This window comes from Sceloporus occidentalis, unplaced genomic scaffold (assembly GCF_023333645.1).
Source record: "Sceloporus occidentalis isolate IW3139 unplaced genomic scaffold, rSceOcc1.0.p SCAF_13, whole genome shotgun sequence".
NCBI classification, from domain to species: Eukaryota; Metazoa; Chordata; class Lepidosauria; order Squamata; family Phrynosomatidae; genus Sceloporus; species Sceloporus occidentalis.
The window spans coordinates 2,032,679-2,052,932 of record NW_028316993.1 but is presented as its reverse complement, the minus strand read 5'-3'; the positions used below and the strand labels follow the sequence as shown (position 1 = coordinate 2,052,932).

At 44.1% G+C, this 20,254-nt stretch overlaps 2 protein-coding genes across 6 annotated transcripts; one reads left to right on the top strand and one right to left on the bottom strand.

The window, feature by feature from the left end:
- Nucleotides 1-242: 242 nt before the first annotated feature.
- B3GNT8 (UDP-GlcNAc:betaGal beta-1,3-N-acetylglucosaminyltransferase 8) lies at nucleotides 243-9,118 on the top strand. Of its 3 annotated transcripts, none has more exons than XM_089478163.1 (2): nucleotides 243-369; nucleotides 6,751-9,118. In XM_089478163.1, the coding sequence occupies exon 2, from the start codon at nucleotides 6,758-6,760 to the stop codon at nucleotides 7,988-7,990; it is 1,233 nt and encodes a 410-aa protein (XP_089334289.1). In that variant the 5' UTR covers nucleotides 243-369; nucleotides 6,751-6,757; the 3' UTR covers nucleotides 7,991-9,118. The 3 variants fall into 3 exon arrangements, with proteins under 3 accessions (XP_089334289.1, XP_089334288.1, XP_089334287.1); XM_089478162.1 differs by lacking the exon at nucleotides 243-369 and adding an exon at nucleotides 681-754; XM_089478161.1 differs by lacking the exon at nucleotides 243-369 and adding an exon at nucleotides 908-984.
- A 1,230-nt stretch (nucleotides 9,119-10,348) lies between these two features.
- On the bottom strand, nucleotides 10,349-19,752 carry BCKDHA (branched chain keto acid dehydrogenase E1 subunit alpha). Of its 3 annotated transcripts, XM_089478160.1 has the most exons (10): nucleotides 19,530-19,583; nucleotides 17,999-18,122; nucleotides 15,295-15,474; nucleotides 15,075-15,161; nucleotides 14,256-14,364; nucleotides 13,595-13,756; nucleotides 12,686-12,892; nucleotides 12,085-12,226; nucleotides 11,780-11,951; nucleotides 10,349-11,636 (listed from the first exon to the last, which is right to left on the bottom strand). In XM_089478160.1, the coding sequence occupies exons 3-10, from the start codon at nucleotides 15,337-15,339 to the stop codon at nucleotides 11,466-11,468; spliced, it is 1,095 nt and encodes a 364-aa protein (XP_089334286.1). In that variant the 5' UTR covers nucleotides 15,340-15,474; nucleotides 17,999-18,122; nucleotides 19,530-19,583; the 3' UTR covers nucleotides 10,349-11,465. The 3 variants fall into 3 exon arrangements, with proteins under 3 accessions (XP_089334286.1, XP_089334284.1, XP_089334285.1); XM_089478158.1 differs by lacking the exon at nucleotides 17,999-18,122 and having other exon boundaries at nucleotides 19,530-19,752; XM_089478159.1 differs by lacking the exons at nucleotides 17,999-18,122; nucleotides 19,530-19,583 and adding an exon at nucleotides 17,299-17,488.
- Nucleotides 19,753-20,254: the final 502 nt, after the last annotated feature.

Sequence of the window (20,254 nt, the reverse complement as noted above, 5' to 3'; positions counted from 1 at the left end):
CAGTTCAAGCTGAGTGGCAACAATAATCTTTTCCCCACCTGTTGAACTTTCTGCCAGTGATGCAACAGATCCAAACCATCCCAAGGGACGATGATCCACAAGATGCACTTGTTTGCCCAGTCTTTTATGGCTAACCGAGAAGAGCACACATCTTCCTTTTTAGTCCAGTTTTCATACTGTGACTAGTTGTGTTTTGTTTTAATGTGGACTTGTTGTGTGTTTTTAGCCGTACCGATCTTGATTTAAACTGGAAGCGTTCCAGAGTCCCAACTTTGGAGGAAGAGATCCGAAAGAAGCATCGATCCTTGCTTGACCCTTCAGTGCCCAAGAACCTGGTCCAGCCTCCTGCTTCAAAATTGCCTTCTTCAGGTGAGTCTCTCTACCTTGAGTTCTCTCTCTCTCAAAGTTTGTGGTTTATTTTTAATTTCTTTCCCCAGTCGCCTGTCAAACCTTTCCTTTGCTGCGGCTGCCAAGGAACAATCTCCCACGGCCCTGGCAGCATGAATATTTGATAGCAGATGAAATATTAAGATGCATTTTGCAAAATGCCCCACCCTTTGCCTTCCCTGTACTGGGCATGTGTGCGTCTCTCTCTGTGTGTTGAGGGTTGGCAGAAGCAGAAACCATTTGGCTCCCGATCTCTTTTTGAACTCTTTGGAAACCTTTTTCGTTCCCGACTCTTGAGTTCTATTTTAAATCCTTCCAGAAAAAACCAAAACCAAAAAGGAAGGTTGCTTTTGAGTTCCATAAAAAGGTAGGAGGTTTCATTTCTGCTTTGGGTGTCAGGGACGTGTGTGTCTCAAGTGTGTGTGTGTGTGTGTGTGTGTGTGTGTATGTGAAGACACACACACACACACACAGATTGCCTGGAGTGAGGAGAGAGAGAAAACCAAGCAGGAAAGGAAAAACAGATTTTTAAGCGAGAGGAGCACTCCACTTCAGACAGAAAAGAGAAGAGAGATCCCTTTTGCACACCAGTTTCAGGTGAGATGTTTATGGTGCTTCTCTCATAGATAGATAGATAGATAGATAGATAGATAGATAGAATACTGGCAGGTTCTTTTTAAATCTTGAGTGCTTAAATGAGAACCAGTGTGTTGTAGTAGTTTCTTGGACTATGACTCTGCAGACTAGGGTTTGATTCCCAGCTCAGCCATGAATCCCATTGGGTGCCATTGGGCAAGTCACACTCTCTCAGCCTCAGGGGAAGGCCATGGCAAACCTCCTCGGAACACATCTTGCCAAGAAAACCCCTTGATAGGGTTGTGCAAACGTCCGAAACGACTTGAAGGCACGCAACAACAGAGGTGCATAAGAGCGGACTGCACAGTTGCAACCTTCTAGGAAGCAAGCACACATTGGGATTGACTGTCTGAGTAAACAGGCATCGGAGTGCACATTGCGTGTCTGGGCACATGGCAGAGGGAAATGCCAAGGCTGGAAAGTATTTTATTGGGAGGTGGCCCAGCCTGACACATTTGAGGCTATGGGTGAAATGGCTTGGCCGTGCTTTGCTTCATAGTTGTGATGGATGGGATAAACTCTAGGGCAGCGGTTCTCAACCTGTGGGTTGCAACTCCTTTGGGGGTCAAACGACCCTTTCACAGGGGTCACCTAAGACCATTGGAAAACATATTTCCGATGATCTTAGGAACCGAGACACTGCAATTTTATGGTTGGGGGTCACCACAACATGAGGAACTGTATTAAAGGGTCGCGGCATTTGGAAGGTTGAGAACCATTGTTCTAGGGCAATGTAAGACAGCTAGGACAAAATGCCATGGTCTGAGTGTTGGACTACAGCTCTGGAGACCAGAGTTCGATTCTCAGCTCAGCCATGAAACCCAATAGGTGATCAACCTTGAGCCAGTCACACTTTCTCAGCCTCAGGAGAAGGCAATGGCAAACCTCTTCTGAACATTTCTTGCCAAGAAAACCCCAAGATAGGTTTGCCTTAGGGTTGCTGCAAATCGGACATGGCTTGGAGGCATACAACCACAAAAACGTACAAGTCTGTAAATGCTTTAAGTCAGATAGATGGATGGCAGTGATTTGGTTTTTTAAAAAAATCAGGAGTTATGGTGCAAAATCAGGAAGCGGTGATAATGGAGCATCTTTGCTTCATCTACCTATGAAAGTGAGAGTTGCAAAATAAGAGAAGGGAGGGAGGAAGCATTGCATCCGGAAAGGGATGTTTTTAATAATGTGTGTCATGTTCCTGTGTACTTTCCCCACTGTGATGCTTGAGGATGGTGATCTTCAGGGTACATCTACACTGTAGAAATAATGCACTTTGACACCACTTTAACTGCCAGGGCTCCAGTCTATGGCATCTTGGGATTTGTACTTTTGTGAGGCACCAGCCCTCTCTGGCAGAGAAGGCGAAAGACCTTGTAAAACCACAAGGTTGACCCCATCCATCACTATGGACCATCCTTAAGAAACTTTAAAGGCCAAGGGTTTCCAAACTTTGGTCCTTCAGGTGTTTTGGACTTCAGCTCCCAGATGCCCTGGTGAGCCTGGCTGATATTCAGGGATTCTGGGAGCTGAAGTCCAAAACACCCAGATAAGCAAAGTTTGGGAACCATTGGAGACTTAAGTAGAGTTCCTGAGCTTGTGCAGCTGGTTACATCTGTGTCTTTTACAACCCAGAAGAGAGTGCCACCCTTGCACAATCTTTGAGGATGTGCAACTTCCTTTGTGACTCAGTACTGTTGTTGTGTGTCTTCAGGTTGTTTCCAGCTTATGAATGATCACTGGGTTTTCTTAGGAAGATTTGTTCAGAGGGGGTTTGCCATTGCCCTCCCTGAGGCTGAGAGGGTGGGACTTGCCATAGGTCACCCCATGAGTTCCCATAGTTGTGCAGGGCTTGAATCCTTGAGTCTCCTAGAGCCTTAGTCAAACTAGTACACCATGTTGGCTAACATCTATTATGTCACCTTTAACCTGCCAAGAAGTGATTCACAAGATTTGGAGACGTGTGAAATCCAATTGATAGCCAAGACCCATTCTTCTAAAAGGTGTGGCTAAACTCCATTGTACAGGAAGGTGCAAATCTCAAATTCCGCAAGCATCCTTAGTTTGTACAACTATGAGAGGTAGAGAGGTCCTTATCACAAGAATTTGGCTCATGGGGACCTGGTTGGACTTGTAAGTAGTAACCTCCCTGCTGGGCAAAAGTTAGGCAAATAAAGTTTCATGTAGATAAGATAAGTTGGGGCACAAGCCAGGACCCAAGTCCCTTAGAAAATGCAGTCACAAGATTCTGGCAAGTAAAGCATAAGGTGCCTTCTGTGCTGGAACTGGCTGTAGTTCTAGGCTTCTCTGGGATTTCTTTTGGTGCCAAACATTGACACACATTACTACGATGACATAAGGCACTGGGGAACTATGATAGCCAGCATGGTGTAGTGGTTTGAAAGCTGGACTAGGATTCTGGGAGGCCAGGGTTCAAATCATGACCCAGCAGTGTGATGTTGCTGCAAAGGAGGCAAACAATATTTTAGTCTGCATTAACAAAATCATAGTTTCCAAATCGAGAAATAAACCCACTATATTCTGTGTTGGTCAAGATTCATCTGGAGTACAGTGGGACCTTGGTATGGGTTTTGGTATGGGTTTTGTGGATCTCAAAATCCATGGATGCTCAAATCCCATAGTTTCCAAACTGAGCAAAGAAATAATCCCAATATATTATGTGCTGGTCAGCACTCATCTGGAATACAGCAAGCCCTTGGTATGGGGTTTTGTTCCAGGACTCCCCTGTGGATACCAAAATCCATGGATGCTCAAGTCCCATTCTATACATGATGTCCCTTATATAAAATGGCAAAATCAAGTTTGCTTTAGGGAATATTTTCAAGCTGTGGATGCTTGAATCCATGGATAAATAATCCAAGGAGAAGGAGGGCCAACTGTCCTGCATTTAGTTCCAAGTGCCTCATTTTAAGAAAGGCAAATTGGAGCGAGTTCAGAGAAGGGCAATGAGGATGAGAAGAGATATGGAGAACAAAACATCGGAGGAAAAGTTGAAGGTGTTAGGCATGGTTGGCCTATTGGAGAGAATACTGAGGGCTGACGTGATTTCACCCTTTAAATATCTAAAGGGCTGTTACAAAGAGGGTGCAAGTTTCTTCTCTGCTGCCCCAAAAGATAGGCCTAGGTGTAATGGTTTTAAGTTACAGGAGGGTAGGTTTCGATTGAAGAGTAAAAGGAACTTCTTGACAGTAAGAGCAGTTTGGTAATGGACATTACCTGGAGAGGTGGTAGGTTCTCTTTCTCTGGATGTGTTCAGAAAAAGGCTGGATCGCTACCCTCTGAGGATGCATTTTCTGCATTGAGATGGAGTGGGTGGGATGTTTGGATTCACTGACCTATGGGACCCCTTCCAATTCTATGATTCTATCTTCACTCAGCTTCACTGGGTGATTTTGGGCAAGTCACACTCTCTCAGCCTAAGAGGAAGGTGATGGCAAACCTTCTCTGAATAAATCTTGCCACGAAACCCCAGTAATAGGCTCCCTGGAAGTCAGAGTTGAGTTGAAGACACGTGAAAAAGAAACGGGATGCTCAGGAGAAAGAACTGAGCCCATACAAAGAAATGAACTCCACTCCGGCTGAAAGTAAACCAGGCCAAGGCTGCTGGCACTTAATATTTAACAACAACATGAAAGTGGCAGAGTGGATCTTTTAAAGTGGCTTACGGGAAATGTCAGAAGACACTACTGGGAAGAAGTATCTAGGATAGCTCCTTCCTTCCGGAGGATGAACTGACTGTTCTGTGCCTCCAAAGCGAAGGTAGGACCCTCCAGGGTTGTAGCTTCCTTCCAGAATTTTAAATACAGCTTTTTATTAAGCTGTCTACAGAAACCTCAAATGCCTTACTCTATGACAGGAAAGGTTCCCAAATGTGGCTTTTGAGGGTAAATTATAAAGATGATCAAATTTTGTAGCTGCCGGTTCCTAATAATAATATTACATACTTGTATAAACTCTATATAACATATATAATTTTATTATTTATGATTATGTTAATAGTTTTATTGTCTACGGCTGCATCCGCACCGCAGAAATAATCCGGTTTGACACCTTTAACTGCCATGGCTCAGTGCTATGGAATTCTGGGAACTGTAGTTTGTTGTGGCTCTGCTATCGTCTGGAAGTTTGGACGAACCATAATTTGGATTCCGTCCATATTCTAGGAATTGGATTGAGGTATTTTTGGGCAATGTGGCACACTCCCAAGTAGTGCCATCTTTTTTACTGGTCTGTTATGGTGATCCTATCTGCAGCTATTTTATTCAGACGATTTGTCAGTTTGATTGGAACAGCACTCAGCAATAGTAGTAATGATAATAATAATCTTTGGTTGCATAATCATTACTCTGTTGCATTAGAGTCTGGGAACATTTCTTTCCAAATAGTATACATTATCCTTTTGTGACCTCAGGCTAATGGGTTTGCTTTATATGAGCCTTCCATTATTAATTTGTATTTTTCTGCTGCTGTCCATTTCTTCTGCCTTTCCAGTAACATCAAAGTCTCAAATGACGTAGCTATGGTTGCTGCCACACTGCAGAGTGAATGCAGTTTGACGCCACTTTAACTGCCATGGCTCAATGCTATGACATTATAGCAGTGATGGTGAACCTTTTAGAGGCCGAGTGCCCAAAGTGCAACCCAAAACCCACTTATTTATTGCAAAGTACCATGTCCCTCTGGCTTTCTAGTAACAAACTCTGGCAAACTCTGTGCTGGGGTGACGGCACATGTGCCCACAGAGAGGGCTCTGAGTGCCACTTCTGGCACATGTGCCATAGGTTCGCCATTACTGCATTATAGGATCTGTAATTTTGTGAGACAGTTAGCCTTCTCTGTCAGAGAGTTCCAGTGCCACAACAAACTGCAAATCCGAGGTTTCCATGGGATGGAGTCATGACAATTAAAGCGGTATCAAACTGCATTCATTCTGCAGTGTGGCAGCAGCCATAGTTACGACATTGTAAAATTATGCATTTTAGACTGATTCAGGCTGTCGGCTCATGTCTTTATGGTGTCCAAACTCTTTGTTGTTTTCATGGAAGGATAATTTCCCATCCCCTCCTGGTCTTGTGTCTCCTGAGAAAATCCAGAGGGGATGGTGTGGGTACTCTTGAATAGTATGGCAGGAAGGAATCTCACATAATTCATTGGAAACAGTGCAAATTCTATTGCTGTTTCTTTCCAACTCTTACAAAAAACAATGGGTTCCTTGAGCATGGAGCAAGATTCAAAGTTCTCCAGAACAAAGCATGTGTGCTCTCTAGTTCTCCGGAATGCTTCATTCAGCAAGAGAGCCAACAAAGCAAAAAGAGGGAAGGAAAACAAGGGTTTTCCTTGGCATACCATTTTGCCCATGGCAGTGCAAGATAACACTAAAACAGTAAGGGCCAGCAACTGACTAGGAGACTGGCAGATGAGATAAAGTGTGCTTTTATTTCTTCACACCCTGCTTGCCCGAGTTTTACAGCTGCTGTTGACAAAAGAATGAATTCTCACACCAGTGTTTCTCAAATGATGGTCCTTTCCCTTTCCCTTCATTCCTTTGTTCCCTTTTTTCCTTTCCTTTCTCCTTTCCTTTTGCCTTCCCCCCTCTCTCCCTCTTCCTTCCATGTGTCCTGATATGCCCCACAATTGAGTTTTACTGAATGGTTCCCTTTCTAGTTCTCACTTTTTGCTTTGCTCCCCCCCCCCCCCCCGCACCTTTCCTAGGAAGAAGATGAAAGGTTCCCGGTGCCTGACAGTGGCCACTGCTTTGCTGACGCTGGTAGCCCTGAAGGCATACATGGAGTGGAGCGCTGAGCAGGAGGAGGGCTTCCCAACCCCTCACGGAGTCGGCTGGCACAGCAGCTCCATCACACCCGCCCAGCCCTTGAGTGAAGACCTGCCAGTCTTTGTTCCACAACACTTCAATGCTTCCTTGCAGCAGCTGCGCCAAAGCATCCCAAAGACCAAAGCCTATTGGAATGAGAAACAACACCGTAACTTCCGAGTCCTTGAGGGGGACTTGGAGGCGAACGCTTCATGGAACGAATGTTTTGGTCCCGGAACAGCAGACAGAGTGGCCAAGATCAAAGATTTCGGGTCCTACCCAGAGCTTTACAGGAATTTCATTTTATACGACGAATGCCGGACCTTTCCGCTCTTGCTGAACCAGCCAACCAAATGCACCACCAGTGGCAAGAACCACACCTTCCTACTCTTAGCCATCAAATCTTTGCCTGGCAACTTTGCTGCCCGCCAGGCCATCCGAGACACGTGGGGGCATGAGGGTGCCCCTGGGGGTTTACTAGTCCGCACCGTTTTCTTGTTGGGCACAGCCCAGAGCCGTTCCGGGCCTCACTTGCAACGGCTGGTAGAATATGAGAGCCAGACTTTTGGTGACATCTTAATGTGGGACTTTGAGGACACCTTCTTCAACTTGACGCTGAAGGACTACCTCTTTCTCAACTGGACCCTAGAACATTGCCGGAAGGTCCGTTTCATTCTCAAGGGGGATGACGACGTTTTTATCAACACGCCCAAGGTCTTGGATTTCCTTGGCTCTTTAGATGTTCAAAAGCCACTGTATACAGGCCAGGTGATGGCCAATGCGTCACCATTCCGCGTTCGCAAAAGCAAGTACTATGTGCCAGAATCGTACTATGTAGGGCCTTATCCAGCCTATGCAGGCGGTGGTGGCTACATCTTCTCGGGACCACTAGCCCAGTGGCTTCACCTCGTTTCTCGACACATAGCCTTTTACCCTATTGATGATGTTTACACGGGGCTTTGCTTCCAAGCCCTAGGTATCCGCCCGGAGTCCCATCCTGGCTTCCAGACCTTTGATATCGCAGAAAAGGACCGCGATGATCCCTGTGTGCATAGCAGACTACTTTTGGTGCACCGACGTAGCCCACAGCAGACCCTCCAACTCTGGAAACAAATTACAAACCCAGAACTCAAGTGCTGAGGGTTGTCACGGACGATCAGACCTCTGAGCATGGAGGTTTTAGGAGCATCCTAGGGGCAATGAGAAGCAGAGGCAGAAAGATATGGGACTCACATGTCTTCTGTGTCCCAACTGGGATTCTGTTCTACAAGCACCTCCTGCATGTGGCAGATGGTGGGTGAGCATGGCCTCCTTATACATTTCAGATTTGGAGGTAGCATATGTCTGAAGGACAGGTCATTGCCCAAATGCCTGGCTCCTGAACTCCCTAGAGCCAGTTGGCTGGCCACTGCTGGAAACAAGAGCACTAGAAGAAAGAGGACATTGGTCCACTTTGGTTGACCTCTGCTTAGGTTTGTACTCAGAGTTGCCTTCCTATTCTGGCAAGGCAAGGTGGAGAGGGATTAAGTCTGGGGACATAAATAAGGGGCAGCTTTCTTGAAAGCCTGATGCAGGGGAATGAAGATGCTACCATTTTCCTAGCAGGATTACTGGAAAGGAAAAGGATTTAATTTAAGATGGCTCCCTCTGTAACATAGCCTGGTCCTCTGGATGTTGTTGGACCGTAACTCCCAGCATCCAGAGCTGGTACAGCAAATGGTGAGGAATTCTGGGGGCTCAACAATATCTGGAGGGTGGCACTGGCCCATCTCCCACACTTGTTCTCTATCCTTAAACCCGATGTGAGTTAGCGCATTACGATAGGCAGATGTATTTAGTTTGGCCTACTGTTGGCATGTGCTTAAAAGATAAGTTAATAATGTACATCTAAAAACTGACAGAAGTGGAACATAGAACTGTGGGCGACAGGTGGCAATGACAGTTTAAGATTAGGGAATGTTCTTTCCCCAGATGTTGAAGACAGTTATTCTTAACTTTGTCTCTGGTCTGTCTGGCTGAAACGTTAAGATGTCCAGGAATCAGTCCCTTAAAACTTCTCTTGCTAAACTCCCAGTCATAGTTGAAGCTCTGCAGTCCTACTTTCTTTCATTCAATCCCTCCTTTTCAATCCAGAACATTCTACCAGATCCATCTGCAATGTCAGATTACGCCCCAATAGGGTTTAACCCTACACCCTTTATTCTCTTCTATGGTACATTTCTATTTTTCCTATTGAAAACTTTTTGTTACTTGAAGTATTCCCTACAAGGGTTTTCTCCTTGTGGCTCAATCTTCTAGACTAGAGCCAGCACACCCACAGCTGGGTAAACAAAGGAACGGAGTAAACAAGTGTGCACTGACAACATTCACAACCATTTAGTGTTTAAACATGCCTTAAGAAAAAGGTACAATTTCCTTGGGGGTAAAAATAGGTGTTCTCCTAAGTTGCCAGCTGTTATTCCTGTTACAGCTGCATCTTGCACCAAAGTTGAACAGAGTTTGGATATTTTTGTGTGGCCTGCTTAAATGTGCAGAAACTCATTATTCAAAGGCTGTCATGATGTACCGATATAATAAAATGAGTCTCAGGTGCTGTCTATATTGGATTTTGTGACGTGCGACTAGAAGGCTTTGGGTTCAGTTGCTGCTGCTCTTCAGGATGTATTTATGCGTGCATCTTTTAAAAGTAGCAACTAGTTCTTGCTGAAATGTAGTTTTGGCCCTGTTTTGTCTTAAGGCCAGTGGTTCCTAAATATGGTGTGGAGGTGAAGGAAGCCAATTTTGGTTTAAATTTGAAAAAGAAAAATGGTTTGCCTTGCGGGGGAGGACAGATTTGTTTTTGTTTTTAAAAAGGAAAGAAACGTGACAAATGAAATCAAGTGGGCAGAATGAGATGCCAGGCCACAAGGGAAGAGTGCAAGGAATCATGAAAACGTCCTCCCACATGACAGCTGTGAAGGAATAAACAGTATGCCCAAAACAAGCAAACTAGGATAGTGGTCTTCAGTGTGAAAACTGGTCTCAACAATTCCCAGAGTGCTGTTTTCTATACCTACCTCATATTATCTGCTACTATGTGGGCACAGAGCTGCCATACCCTATCTACCTCTGCAACTAGTTCTGAATTAGATGAGCTGAAGCATTACTCTGCAGTTAATCTTAAAACTGTCTGAACAAAAAGCTACCAAGATATAGCACCAGAATCTTGTTTTAATCCAGGGAGCAAACCAGACTCCTACTAAGCAATGAATGTGAATCTCTGGAGCACACGTAAAGTGCTTCTCTCCCTCTACTGAATGGCTGCATCCAGGCTCTATTAATTCTGTGAACACAATTTTCACAGCCATGGATGTAGCACCTACCAATCCAGAAACTTATAGGTCAGGTAGAGAGTTAGCATGGTATAGTGATTTGAATGTTGGACTGCGACTCTGGAAGTCAGGATTCAAATCCTTCCTTGGCCATGGAAGCCCACTGACTGAACAGACACCATGGGAGGAAAATATCGTAATTTGTTTATTAGTTTGGCAAGTCACCCCTTCGTCAAACATACATCTGCCTACAGTAGTTCACATTCACTTGTTATTCTCCAAATTAAACATTGCTTTCTGCTGTAACAGTTTTAAGAAAAAAGTAACAGATCAAGAGAGTTCTGAACCCTTGCAGAGATGCTGGAAATACAAACCTTTTGGCCATGGAAGAGACTCGGGCAAAAGCCCAGTTCATACCACCCTTTTTAAAATTCACAGCACCAGTCTGATTCACCACTAAGTCCAGAATGTACACCACTCTGCAGTTATTTCCTTGGCTAGTAAATGCCCCCTCATTTCCAAAGAAAGCCCTTGGAAATTCATTCCGTATCAGTGTTTTGATGAATTAGCTAAAGACAAGTTTCAGGCTGATAAATGTATTCCTCAAAGGAGTAATTGAGCAGATCTTCTTCAAAAGACACTGGCTAGCCATGAACCAAATCCAGCACAGACTTGATTTACATAGCCATCTCACCTTTGAAGCAAGGTGGATCATCTCATTCTCTCTTTCACACACACTGCTCCATCTATTGCTTTCTCCCAATGTGGTCTTTTGTTCCACAGGTGTGTATGAATGAACTGGAGATCATTTTGGCAAATGTGCTTTTTGTTTTGGACACAACTTCCTCCAGGGAAGGAAATCAAGATGCTGCCTGCTGGTTCCTGTCTAATGTTTGTGTAGTGGCAGGACCCAAGAAGACAGACGTAACTGGAGGCAGAGGAAGTTGTTCCAGCAAAGGAACAGCACTGATAAGGCAGTTTATGTCCAGAGCAGGAGAGCCACCTACTGCCCCTGTACTTTAAATAAGGCTATGTGCAACTGAAAGATATATATATATATATGGGGCAAAACAGTCCGGGCAGCTAACCCAAGCTGGTGTGGAGCCACCAAAGGTGCCAGAGTTTTTAGGTGCTTGTCCTTCATCCCACTCATCCCCAGATCCCCAGCCATACCTTCCACAGCAGAGGAACGAGACCTTGTTTTCACACCATCACCACTGGCTCTATCTTTGAGCCAAAGTTCTTTCTACAAATCCTAGTTATAGAAGAGGGAGGAGATGAGGACCTACACCTGGGCAGGAAAGTCACTTCTCATAATGGTCCAAGGGATAGTGTTCACCATATTGCTTGAGGTGACGCTCCAAAGATTCCTGCTGCTTCTGGATGTGCCAAGGCATCTCGGAGTACACATCTGAGAAGAGGAGCTGAGGTTTGGGCTTCAACTTGCGTTCTGCCTCTTCGAAGGCCTCCATCACCTGGAGAAAGGGGGAAGAGAAGACAAAAATCCAGTTTACACCAGCAGATGTGAGAACATGGGATCTTTCTGCTTCCACTTGTTCTGTTTGCAAGAATCAATTGCACATATTGGGGGAGAATATCATATAGTTAGGCCACGTACTCTTTTACGGGATTTCTTGCGCCAGATCTTCTCCTGCTCCTCGTCCCACCAGCCTCGTCCCACCATATAGTGACGGAGACGAGAGATAGGATGGTCTTGCTTGTCCCAATAGTTGACTTCATCCACTGAGCGGTAAGCAGAGCTGTCGTCACTTGTGCTATGATGCCCAATCCTGAAAGAACAAGAAGCGCTTGATTATTCATCCAAGTTCCTTGCTCTTATCCACTGATAAAGTCACCTCTTCTCAGACTCAGTGTTATCTGTCAGGTTTGTGTTCCATTTCTGTTTTGCAGCTCCCTCCTTACCTGTAGGTCATGGCTTCAATGAGAAATGGCTGGTTCTCTGCCACAGCACGGCGCCGAGCCTCCTTGGTGGCATTGTACACGGCAAAGACATCATTGCCATCCACCCGGATGGAGTGGATGCCATACCCAGGACCCCTGGCAGCTGCAAGATGGAAAAGATATATCGACATGTTTGGAATGCAACATTCATTGTTGCTATGGGTGTTTCTGTGTACATGCTCACACCAACATGGTTATGGTTGACATTTTTTATTTTTATTTATATGAAATAACTGAAGATTTGCCTTCAGCAAAGCTTTGAGGGCAGTTTACAAACAAGATAAAACGCTAAAATAAAATAAAAAGTGTACATACATGGATATAAACCCAGTGAATCCTAGACTTACAGAGATACAGTCTGTGACTTCTGTGCTAAGCTCAGATGCTTGCAAATTCAACACAATAATAATTCTCAGTACTAGTGAGTAATGATGACAGAAGTTTCATAGCTTGGCCCTTTGCAATACCCCTTACAGCCTTGGATCCCTTACACTTGCATCACCCAGATCTCAGGGAGGGGACTTAGGGGAAGTGGAGGCATTTCACATCCCAACATTCTTACCAATTCCATCGCCGCGGTACTGCTCAGATGTTGGTGTGGAGATGGCGTAACCATTGTTCCGACAAAAGAAAATAATGGGGCACTCAAGGGTGGCAGCAAAGTTGAAACCTGCATGGGCATCACCCTCACTGGCAGCACCCTCCCCGAAGTAGCAGATCACAATCCGGTTGGTATTTTCCCTCTTGATGGCATAGGCAGAGCCAACAGCTGCCAAGAGGAAGAGGAGAGAGAAATGAGATCAAGAGGAGGAAAAGGGATGACACTTAGGTAATTCAGTATGAATATGGGTTTGCAGAAGCAATTACTTCATTTCATCCCATTCTTCTCACTATAAAAGTAGTGACCCTAAAACCTGTCAGAGTCCAAGATTAATATTCCCTCAAATGGAATGAATGAAACTATATCTTAGTACAGTTGCTTTCTTGTGGGACTATAATTTTCAGGTTTGGGGGATTCTGGGAACTGAGTACCCTAAGAAAGCAACTGTTTCAAGCTCTTCTATGAACACATGAAACCATCCTATGTCAAATTACTGATCTATAATTAAAACTGATCCAAAGTTAAAAATGAACTTGTCACCTCATCACTATACCCTCATGTTTTGCACTTCTATGGCTATTCATACAGTCTGGTTATAAAGATCCCTCACTGCATTAATCTGAGGAAGTACACCAAGTCTATGAAAGCTTGTGTAAAACTTCTTTTGCACAGTTCTCAATGGTGCTACAAGATCCTTTTGCATACTGATCTATTTGTTCTAGCTCAGTACTGTTTGTTCTAATGGGCAGTATTTTCACCTATATGTATTCTAGCCCTGGAATACACAGGATAGCTTATTCTATCATGTTACTAGTATTTAGCCCCCGCCCCTTCCCAAGAAGGAAGTATTTGAATCTGGTTGGGGCTTACCTTGTGGGATCTGAGTAGCTAGTGGGGATGAAATTGTAACAAAATGCAAGTCCTTGCAGCCATAATGCACAGGCATCTGGCGGCCTTTCCCAGGGTCACTGGCATTGCCATAGCACTGTGCCATGAACAGGTCCAGAGGATATCCCCTGTGCATCAGTACACCTGGAAGAGCAAAAAAGGGACACAACCATGTTAGGTGCTTCTGCCAAAAGGAAAGAAGGAAGGATTGTCAGTGCGCTTTTGAGGTCAAGAGCATGCAGCTATTTAAGATTGTTCCAGTGCTCATTTGTCATGTGCTGCCACTCAGTGGCTAAACACTTAAAAGAAAACTTTGCTAGGGATGAAAGAAATACCCACAAATTTTCTCATACAAAAAAGAATGTACTGACACATTGATTCAGCCTGTCAAGAAAATAAAAGGGGGAAAAACTAGTTTTGTATTTCAGGACATTTTGGGGCAAAAACGTATGAGCACCATACGTTTTTGCACAAAATAATTCTTCTGTGCAAATGATTTTCTCCCAGAAAGTCCTCAAATGTGAAAAATATTTGAAGAATTCACAAAAAACTCTTCTAATCTCATCTAATGAACTTCTAAAATTATTCATTCTTGCGTGTGAGAATAAAACAAGATTCATATCTCCCCACTTCAGCTCCTTACCTGCTTCCCGATACTGTCCAAACACAAGGTCAGTGTCGTCAAGGGCGGCCGCACTGCCAATGTGTGTGCCTTCCTCCCCGTAATTGGTCATGTAAAAAGATATTCGCCCCTATGAATAGAAAGGTGAACTTGCTGTTATGTAAGAAAGGCCAGACTTCCATATCTTGGTCTCTCTCAATGCATCAGGGGTAGAAATGCCCTGCACATTTTTTCCTCAGCCAAGAAAGTGGACCTGACAAGCCTGGAAGCCTCCTGCAAAACAATACCCCTCTATACCATATTTTGTCCAATATTCCCAAAGGAAGTGGACTTCCAAACTCTTCTGTTTTTGTTTTGGGTGGCAGGGCCAATCCCTGATCTTGGGAAGCAAAATGTGGTCCTCCAGACCTTGTCCAACCTTGTGTTAGATTAATCATTCCCAAATCAGGAGAAAGCTCATCTGATCCTTTGTATGAACCAATTCACAAGTTACTTTTTAAATAACAAAGGGGGACTGGAGAAGCATCTGGCTATGATCCACACAGACTGGTGACATTATCCGCTTAGATTCTGGAGGGTCTCAGTAAAAGATGCCATCGATTTGCATCTGCCTACGTGGGCATAGCCAGAAGCTCCTCTGATCTCCCCTATACTTCCCACCAGTCACAGAATGGCTGCTCAGAAGGGATATCACACAATGAGTCCTGCAGGCGGGGAGCCATAGCAGAGTTCCATCTGGGGAACTCTTATACTATGCTGGACAAGCTAGGATCTTGGCTAATGGCAGCCAAGCTCTTACCCAGCCTGTCTGTTCTCAGCTAGGGTGCACTATGGACATACCTGTCTCTGTGACTCATAGAGAATCCGATCCATGGTGTTCAGAAGGGTCATGCTCTTGTAGAATTTTAAGACTTGCTCCTTGGGAAGCTGTAATGAGGAAAATGATGAATCAACATGGGAAACCTCATTGGAAGAAAAATATTTAAACAGGGATTAAAGGAATTATTTCTAATTGCTTGGATTTTTCCAGCCTTAAGGGTCTGGGCAACCTATGCCTCACCTGAGGATCTTCACTGAGGTTGACGATCTGCCCCTGCCGGTCCATGACCCGGTAGATGGGGATCCCCGAAATCACATTGGGCTGGATGAACTCAAGCCTGTCTACAAACTCAGCTGAAGCACCTGGGAACTGTGGTTTCTCCTCAAGTGAGGTAAACTCTTCCTGTTGTTGGAGGGATCCCTAGTAGGGGTTAAAGAAGACAAAGGCACCCACAAGAAGGAATTAGCACAACAGCATTATATCTGGCACAATGATGCAGTCCACCTAATAAAAGTGTCTTGGATTTCAGTCACTCCACAATCTGCTACTACACGCATCTGTTTCTTAACAGATGCTGTAAGAGAAGAATTGGCTCTATGGCACCTATTTTTGAAAGGTGGGCCACAGAGGGTTCACTGAGTTCCTTTTGCTGTCCCTGAACTTGTAAATAACAAGTCACAATCAATGTACTTGCCTCTATTTTTTTTTTAATGATCTGTGGGTTATTATAAACTAAGCTCCCATTATTCTGTCAAATCCAATTATCTGGATACTGGTACTGTAGTAAAAACCAAGGTGGTTTGGGGGATCAGCAATAATTTCGCACTGTATGTTTAAAATGTGTTTTCATTTTGCCCTCACTGGGGGAAAAAGTGCTTTATGGTTTATTAACAACTGAGATAGAAGCAACTTTATTGATGTAATGAGAAATATTTTCTAGTTACTGTTTAAATCACCCAGCATCCTTCAACATTGGCTAGAGCTGCTGGGACATGCACTCCAACAACAGCTGGAGAGCCATATGGTTACTACCTGTCTTTTAAGTTAACATTTAAAAGAGTCATTTAATAATATTTTTATTTTGATACAAATTTTCCAAGGTTTTGCCATGATCCTATTTATTTTAAGGTGTCACCCCTCAGTCCATGGAAAGTAATGAACAATGTGACACTTAATGCAACCGTGTTGTTGTCAACACTGCCATGAGTAAAGACAATGATGAATCACCTTTCAGGTACTGTCACTTTCCAAGTTCTGGGATAGCTGAATAAATAGCTCCTTTGTGCTCCTTTGTTTTCCTTCGCCATTGGGAGTGGCAAACAGAAGTTCAGAGTGTCTGTCTACCAGCCCTGAAAGATTCCTCTCCGTGGCGGTTGCACTATACATTGCTGAGGCTGAGTAGATATGGTTTGTCCTCAACACAATGCCGTAAATAGTTGACTGGACTTAAACAGACCAGGCTGGAATTCAGATGTATCTTTACACTGGCATAAATACCGTCATGGAAATAGTCCACCCTCTTGCAGGTTACACAACAATGGGATCCTATTTAGGGTTGTGCCTGTGATGCCAACCTAAACATTGGGTTAAGTGTGGTGTTAAGAGGTGAATGAAGATTTGGAGTGATTCTGGCTGAAAAGAAGAATGTGTCTCTCTCCTGCCAACTGCACAACTGGAGTCAATTGCATCTTGGCTCTAGCTTCCAACTCAAGCAGTTCTCAACCTGTAACAACATTAGGAAGGTTGAAAACACTGAACTAAGTGGAAGCTAAATCTGTTCCTTGCCCCACTGCAACCCCATAGAGTAGCAATCTTGCCCCTGACTAGTTTGAATTTTAAAAAGGTAGACCTTGGTCCAAAACACACTGCAGAAATAATCCAGTCTGTGACCACTTTCAGTGCCCTGCCTTATTGCTAGGGATTTTAAAAAGGTAGACCTTGGTCCAAAACATACTGCAGAGATAATCCAACTGAGACTGCTTTGAATGCCCTGGCTCTTTGCTAGAGAACCATGGGAATTGCAGTTTATTGTGTCACCAGAGCTCTCTGACAGAGAAGGCTAAAGGTCTCACCAAACTACACTTTGCAGAATTTCCTAGCATTGAGCCAGGACAGTTAAAGTGGTCTCAAACTGGATTCTTTCTGCAGTGTGTTTCGGGCCCTTTCCTATAAGAATCCAGAGTGTTGCATTCTGGATTCTCAGTCTTGGCCAGAGGTTGAAACACAATGGCAAAAGGTCATTACCTTAAGAAGTAACATATGGCCCCACCTGACAAATAAATAATGCTGCAAATTCAGAATTCAGATATCATTGCGTGGAAGGATAGGTGGGAAAGGTTTTCCTGCTGCTGCTGCTCAGAAGCTCAATCTGAGTGATTCAAAATGAAAAACTGATTAAGGTTTCAGATATGGGAAAGAGGTGTTTAATTAAGAAACAGAATGTCCTTGTTGATGTCAAGCCTGGGACAGAAAATATCTCCGTTGATCTCAGGCCACAAAAACCTGTGACGAGAAAACCAATTGACCTCAGTAAATCAAAAAGGAGAAGGCGCCGGTGAAAAACTGGAGGCTGGCCAGGAAAGCAAAACACTCCCTGAAATGGCCCAGTTGGAGAAGAGAAAGTCCCAAGGGAAAGTACTCCATATACTCGACTATAAGTCGACCTCATGTATAAGTCGAGGGCAAGTTTTGGGTCCAAAATGATGGATTTTGCTATGGCCCATGCATACGTCGAGGGTAAACTTTAGGGGCCTATAGCAAATGATCTAAAGGATGAAGCAAAGCAAAACAATGTCAATGAACTTATGAAATTCCTGCAAGCATAACTCTTTGTGCTTACGCTTTAGACTAGATGGATGAGAGAGAGATGTATTATACTCTTGCTTTTCACCAGGGGATGGTTCCTTCTTTTAAATAAGAGTTAAGATACAGTACTTACACTGACCTGAGGATAAATTGAATCAGTTTTATGGGGTCAATTTTTTGACCTAAATTTCTAGACTTATGTATAAGTCTATATACTAGACTTGAGTTTATACAGTGTCTCCTTCTCTCATTTCCAAATTTCCCTGCAAAGAAGGAAGAGAAGTTAGATTCACGAAGCTGATCCCCGGCATCCTTGTCCGTCCACTGCATCTGAAAATCATCTTTAAAACCAAGACAAACCCAAAACAAACCTGTTTGTCCTCACATATCCTTCTGAAAAAAAGAGACACAAACTAAATCACAAACTTTTTAATTTTAAGGCCAAATTGGAGACAGTCTTCCTTAGGGAGGCATTCCGAATTATTGGTTAATGTTAATCTAATGCTTACTTTGTCTTTATTGAATATTAGTTAGTATCATTTGAGAGATATTTTAATCATGTAATGTTGTTGTTTTAGATTGTACGCCGCTTGGCAGGGTTTTTACACATGTCCTTCCATATCCGCTAGGGTTAGGGACACAAGACCCCCATGAATATGGAAAAACCACAAACAACAAAAGCACCATGTTTTTAACCTGAGAGGACACCTCTCTAGGAATCTCTAGGTCCTCCAGCACAACTCTGTGGTCAACATCTGCCAGACATTGAGCATAGAGTTGCGCTGGAGGAGCTACAAAAGCCTAGTAGAGTGTTCTCTCTAGGAATCTCTAGGTCCTCCGGTGCAACTCTGTGGTCAAGGTCTGACAGACGCTGACCATAGAGTTGAGCTGGAGTAGCTACAAATGCCTAGTAAAGAGTATTCTCTCTAGGAATCTCTAGGTCTTTCAGCACAACCTTTAATTAAAATTGACCATAGAGTTGCAGCAGAGGACCTAGATATTCCTAGAGAACATAGTAATCAAATCCGTGAATAATCAAAGCCGCAAATATGGAGGGATGACTGTATTCCCTCCTTTATTTTATTTGACCTTATGTAAAGTAAAGCGCTGTGCAAACTTTACAGCGCTCTATAAATAAATGTTAATCATCATCATCATCATCATCATATTAATAATACACTCCCCAAGTGCATTAAACAGCTGGTCCAACCTGCAAACACCTTTCATTGCCTCCTTAGATGCTGACTTAGGTTCCCCAAAGACACTGCAGAAACAACCCAGTTTGGGAGTGCTTTAACTGTCCAGGATCAGTGCTAGGGAATCCTGGGAATTGTAGTTTGTTGTGGCCCCAAAACTACACTTCCCAGGATCCCCTAGCATTGAGCCAGGGCAGTTAAAGCGGTCTCAAAGTGGATTATTTCTGCAGTGTGTTTGGAGTGGAGGCCGCTTTAACGTGTTGTTTGGGTCACTGCTATGGAATTCTGGGAGTTGGAGTTTGTTGTGGGGTCCAGAGCGGAGCGACCCCACAACAAACTCCATCTCCCAGAATTCCATAGCAGTGACCCAAACAACATTAAACCGGGACCAAACCGGGTTGTTCCTCCAATGTGGACGCAACCATATTTCCCCCATATCCTCCCCCTTCATCCCAGCCTGGGTTCGGGACTCACTCCAACACGGAGCCCCCGAGTCGAAGAAGCCCCTGTTAGCCATATTCGCCTCCTCAGCGCCCTCAGCCCCGATCGAAGCGACGATGACGCGGCGGACGCCATTTTAGGCGCCTAGGCCTCAAGGAAGAAGTAGCCTCAGCCTTGTTTGACTGAAGCCACGCCGAGGTTTAGGCCGCGCCTCTAGTGAAAGGGCAAACGGCACACAGCACTGCATTGCTCTCCCTCGGGAGGACGAAGCTTCTTTTTGGGGGACCCCCCCCAAAAAACCCTTTATCGCCCTATTTTGGGGGGGGGCAGTAGCTAGAAGCAGCGTTGTTGTTATGTGCGTCTACACTGTAGAAATAATGCATTCTGACACCGTTTTAAGTGCGTATGTATATATAAAGAGAGAGGGGGTCTCTGTATATATAATACACACATATGCACATATATACACACATGTGTATGTGTGTGTATATACACACACACACACACACACATATATATATATATATATATAGAGAGAGAGAGAGAGAGAGAGGGGACTGTCTTTTTATATATGCATATATATACACACATATATGTGTGTGTTTGTATATATACACATACACACATATACACATACATGTGTGTGTTTGTATACACACACACATATATATTACACACACACGTCCTTAAAGGGATTTCAAACTGCACACCTCTCTCTCTCTCTGGATATATATATATGCACTTAAAAAGGTGTCAAA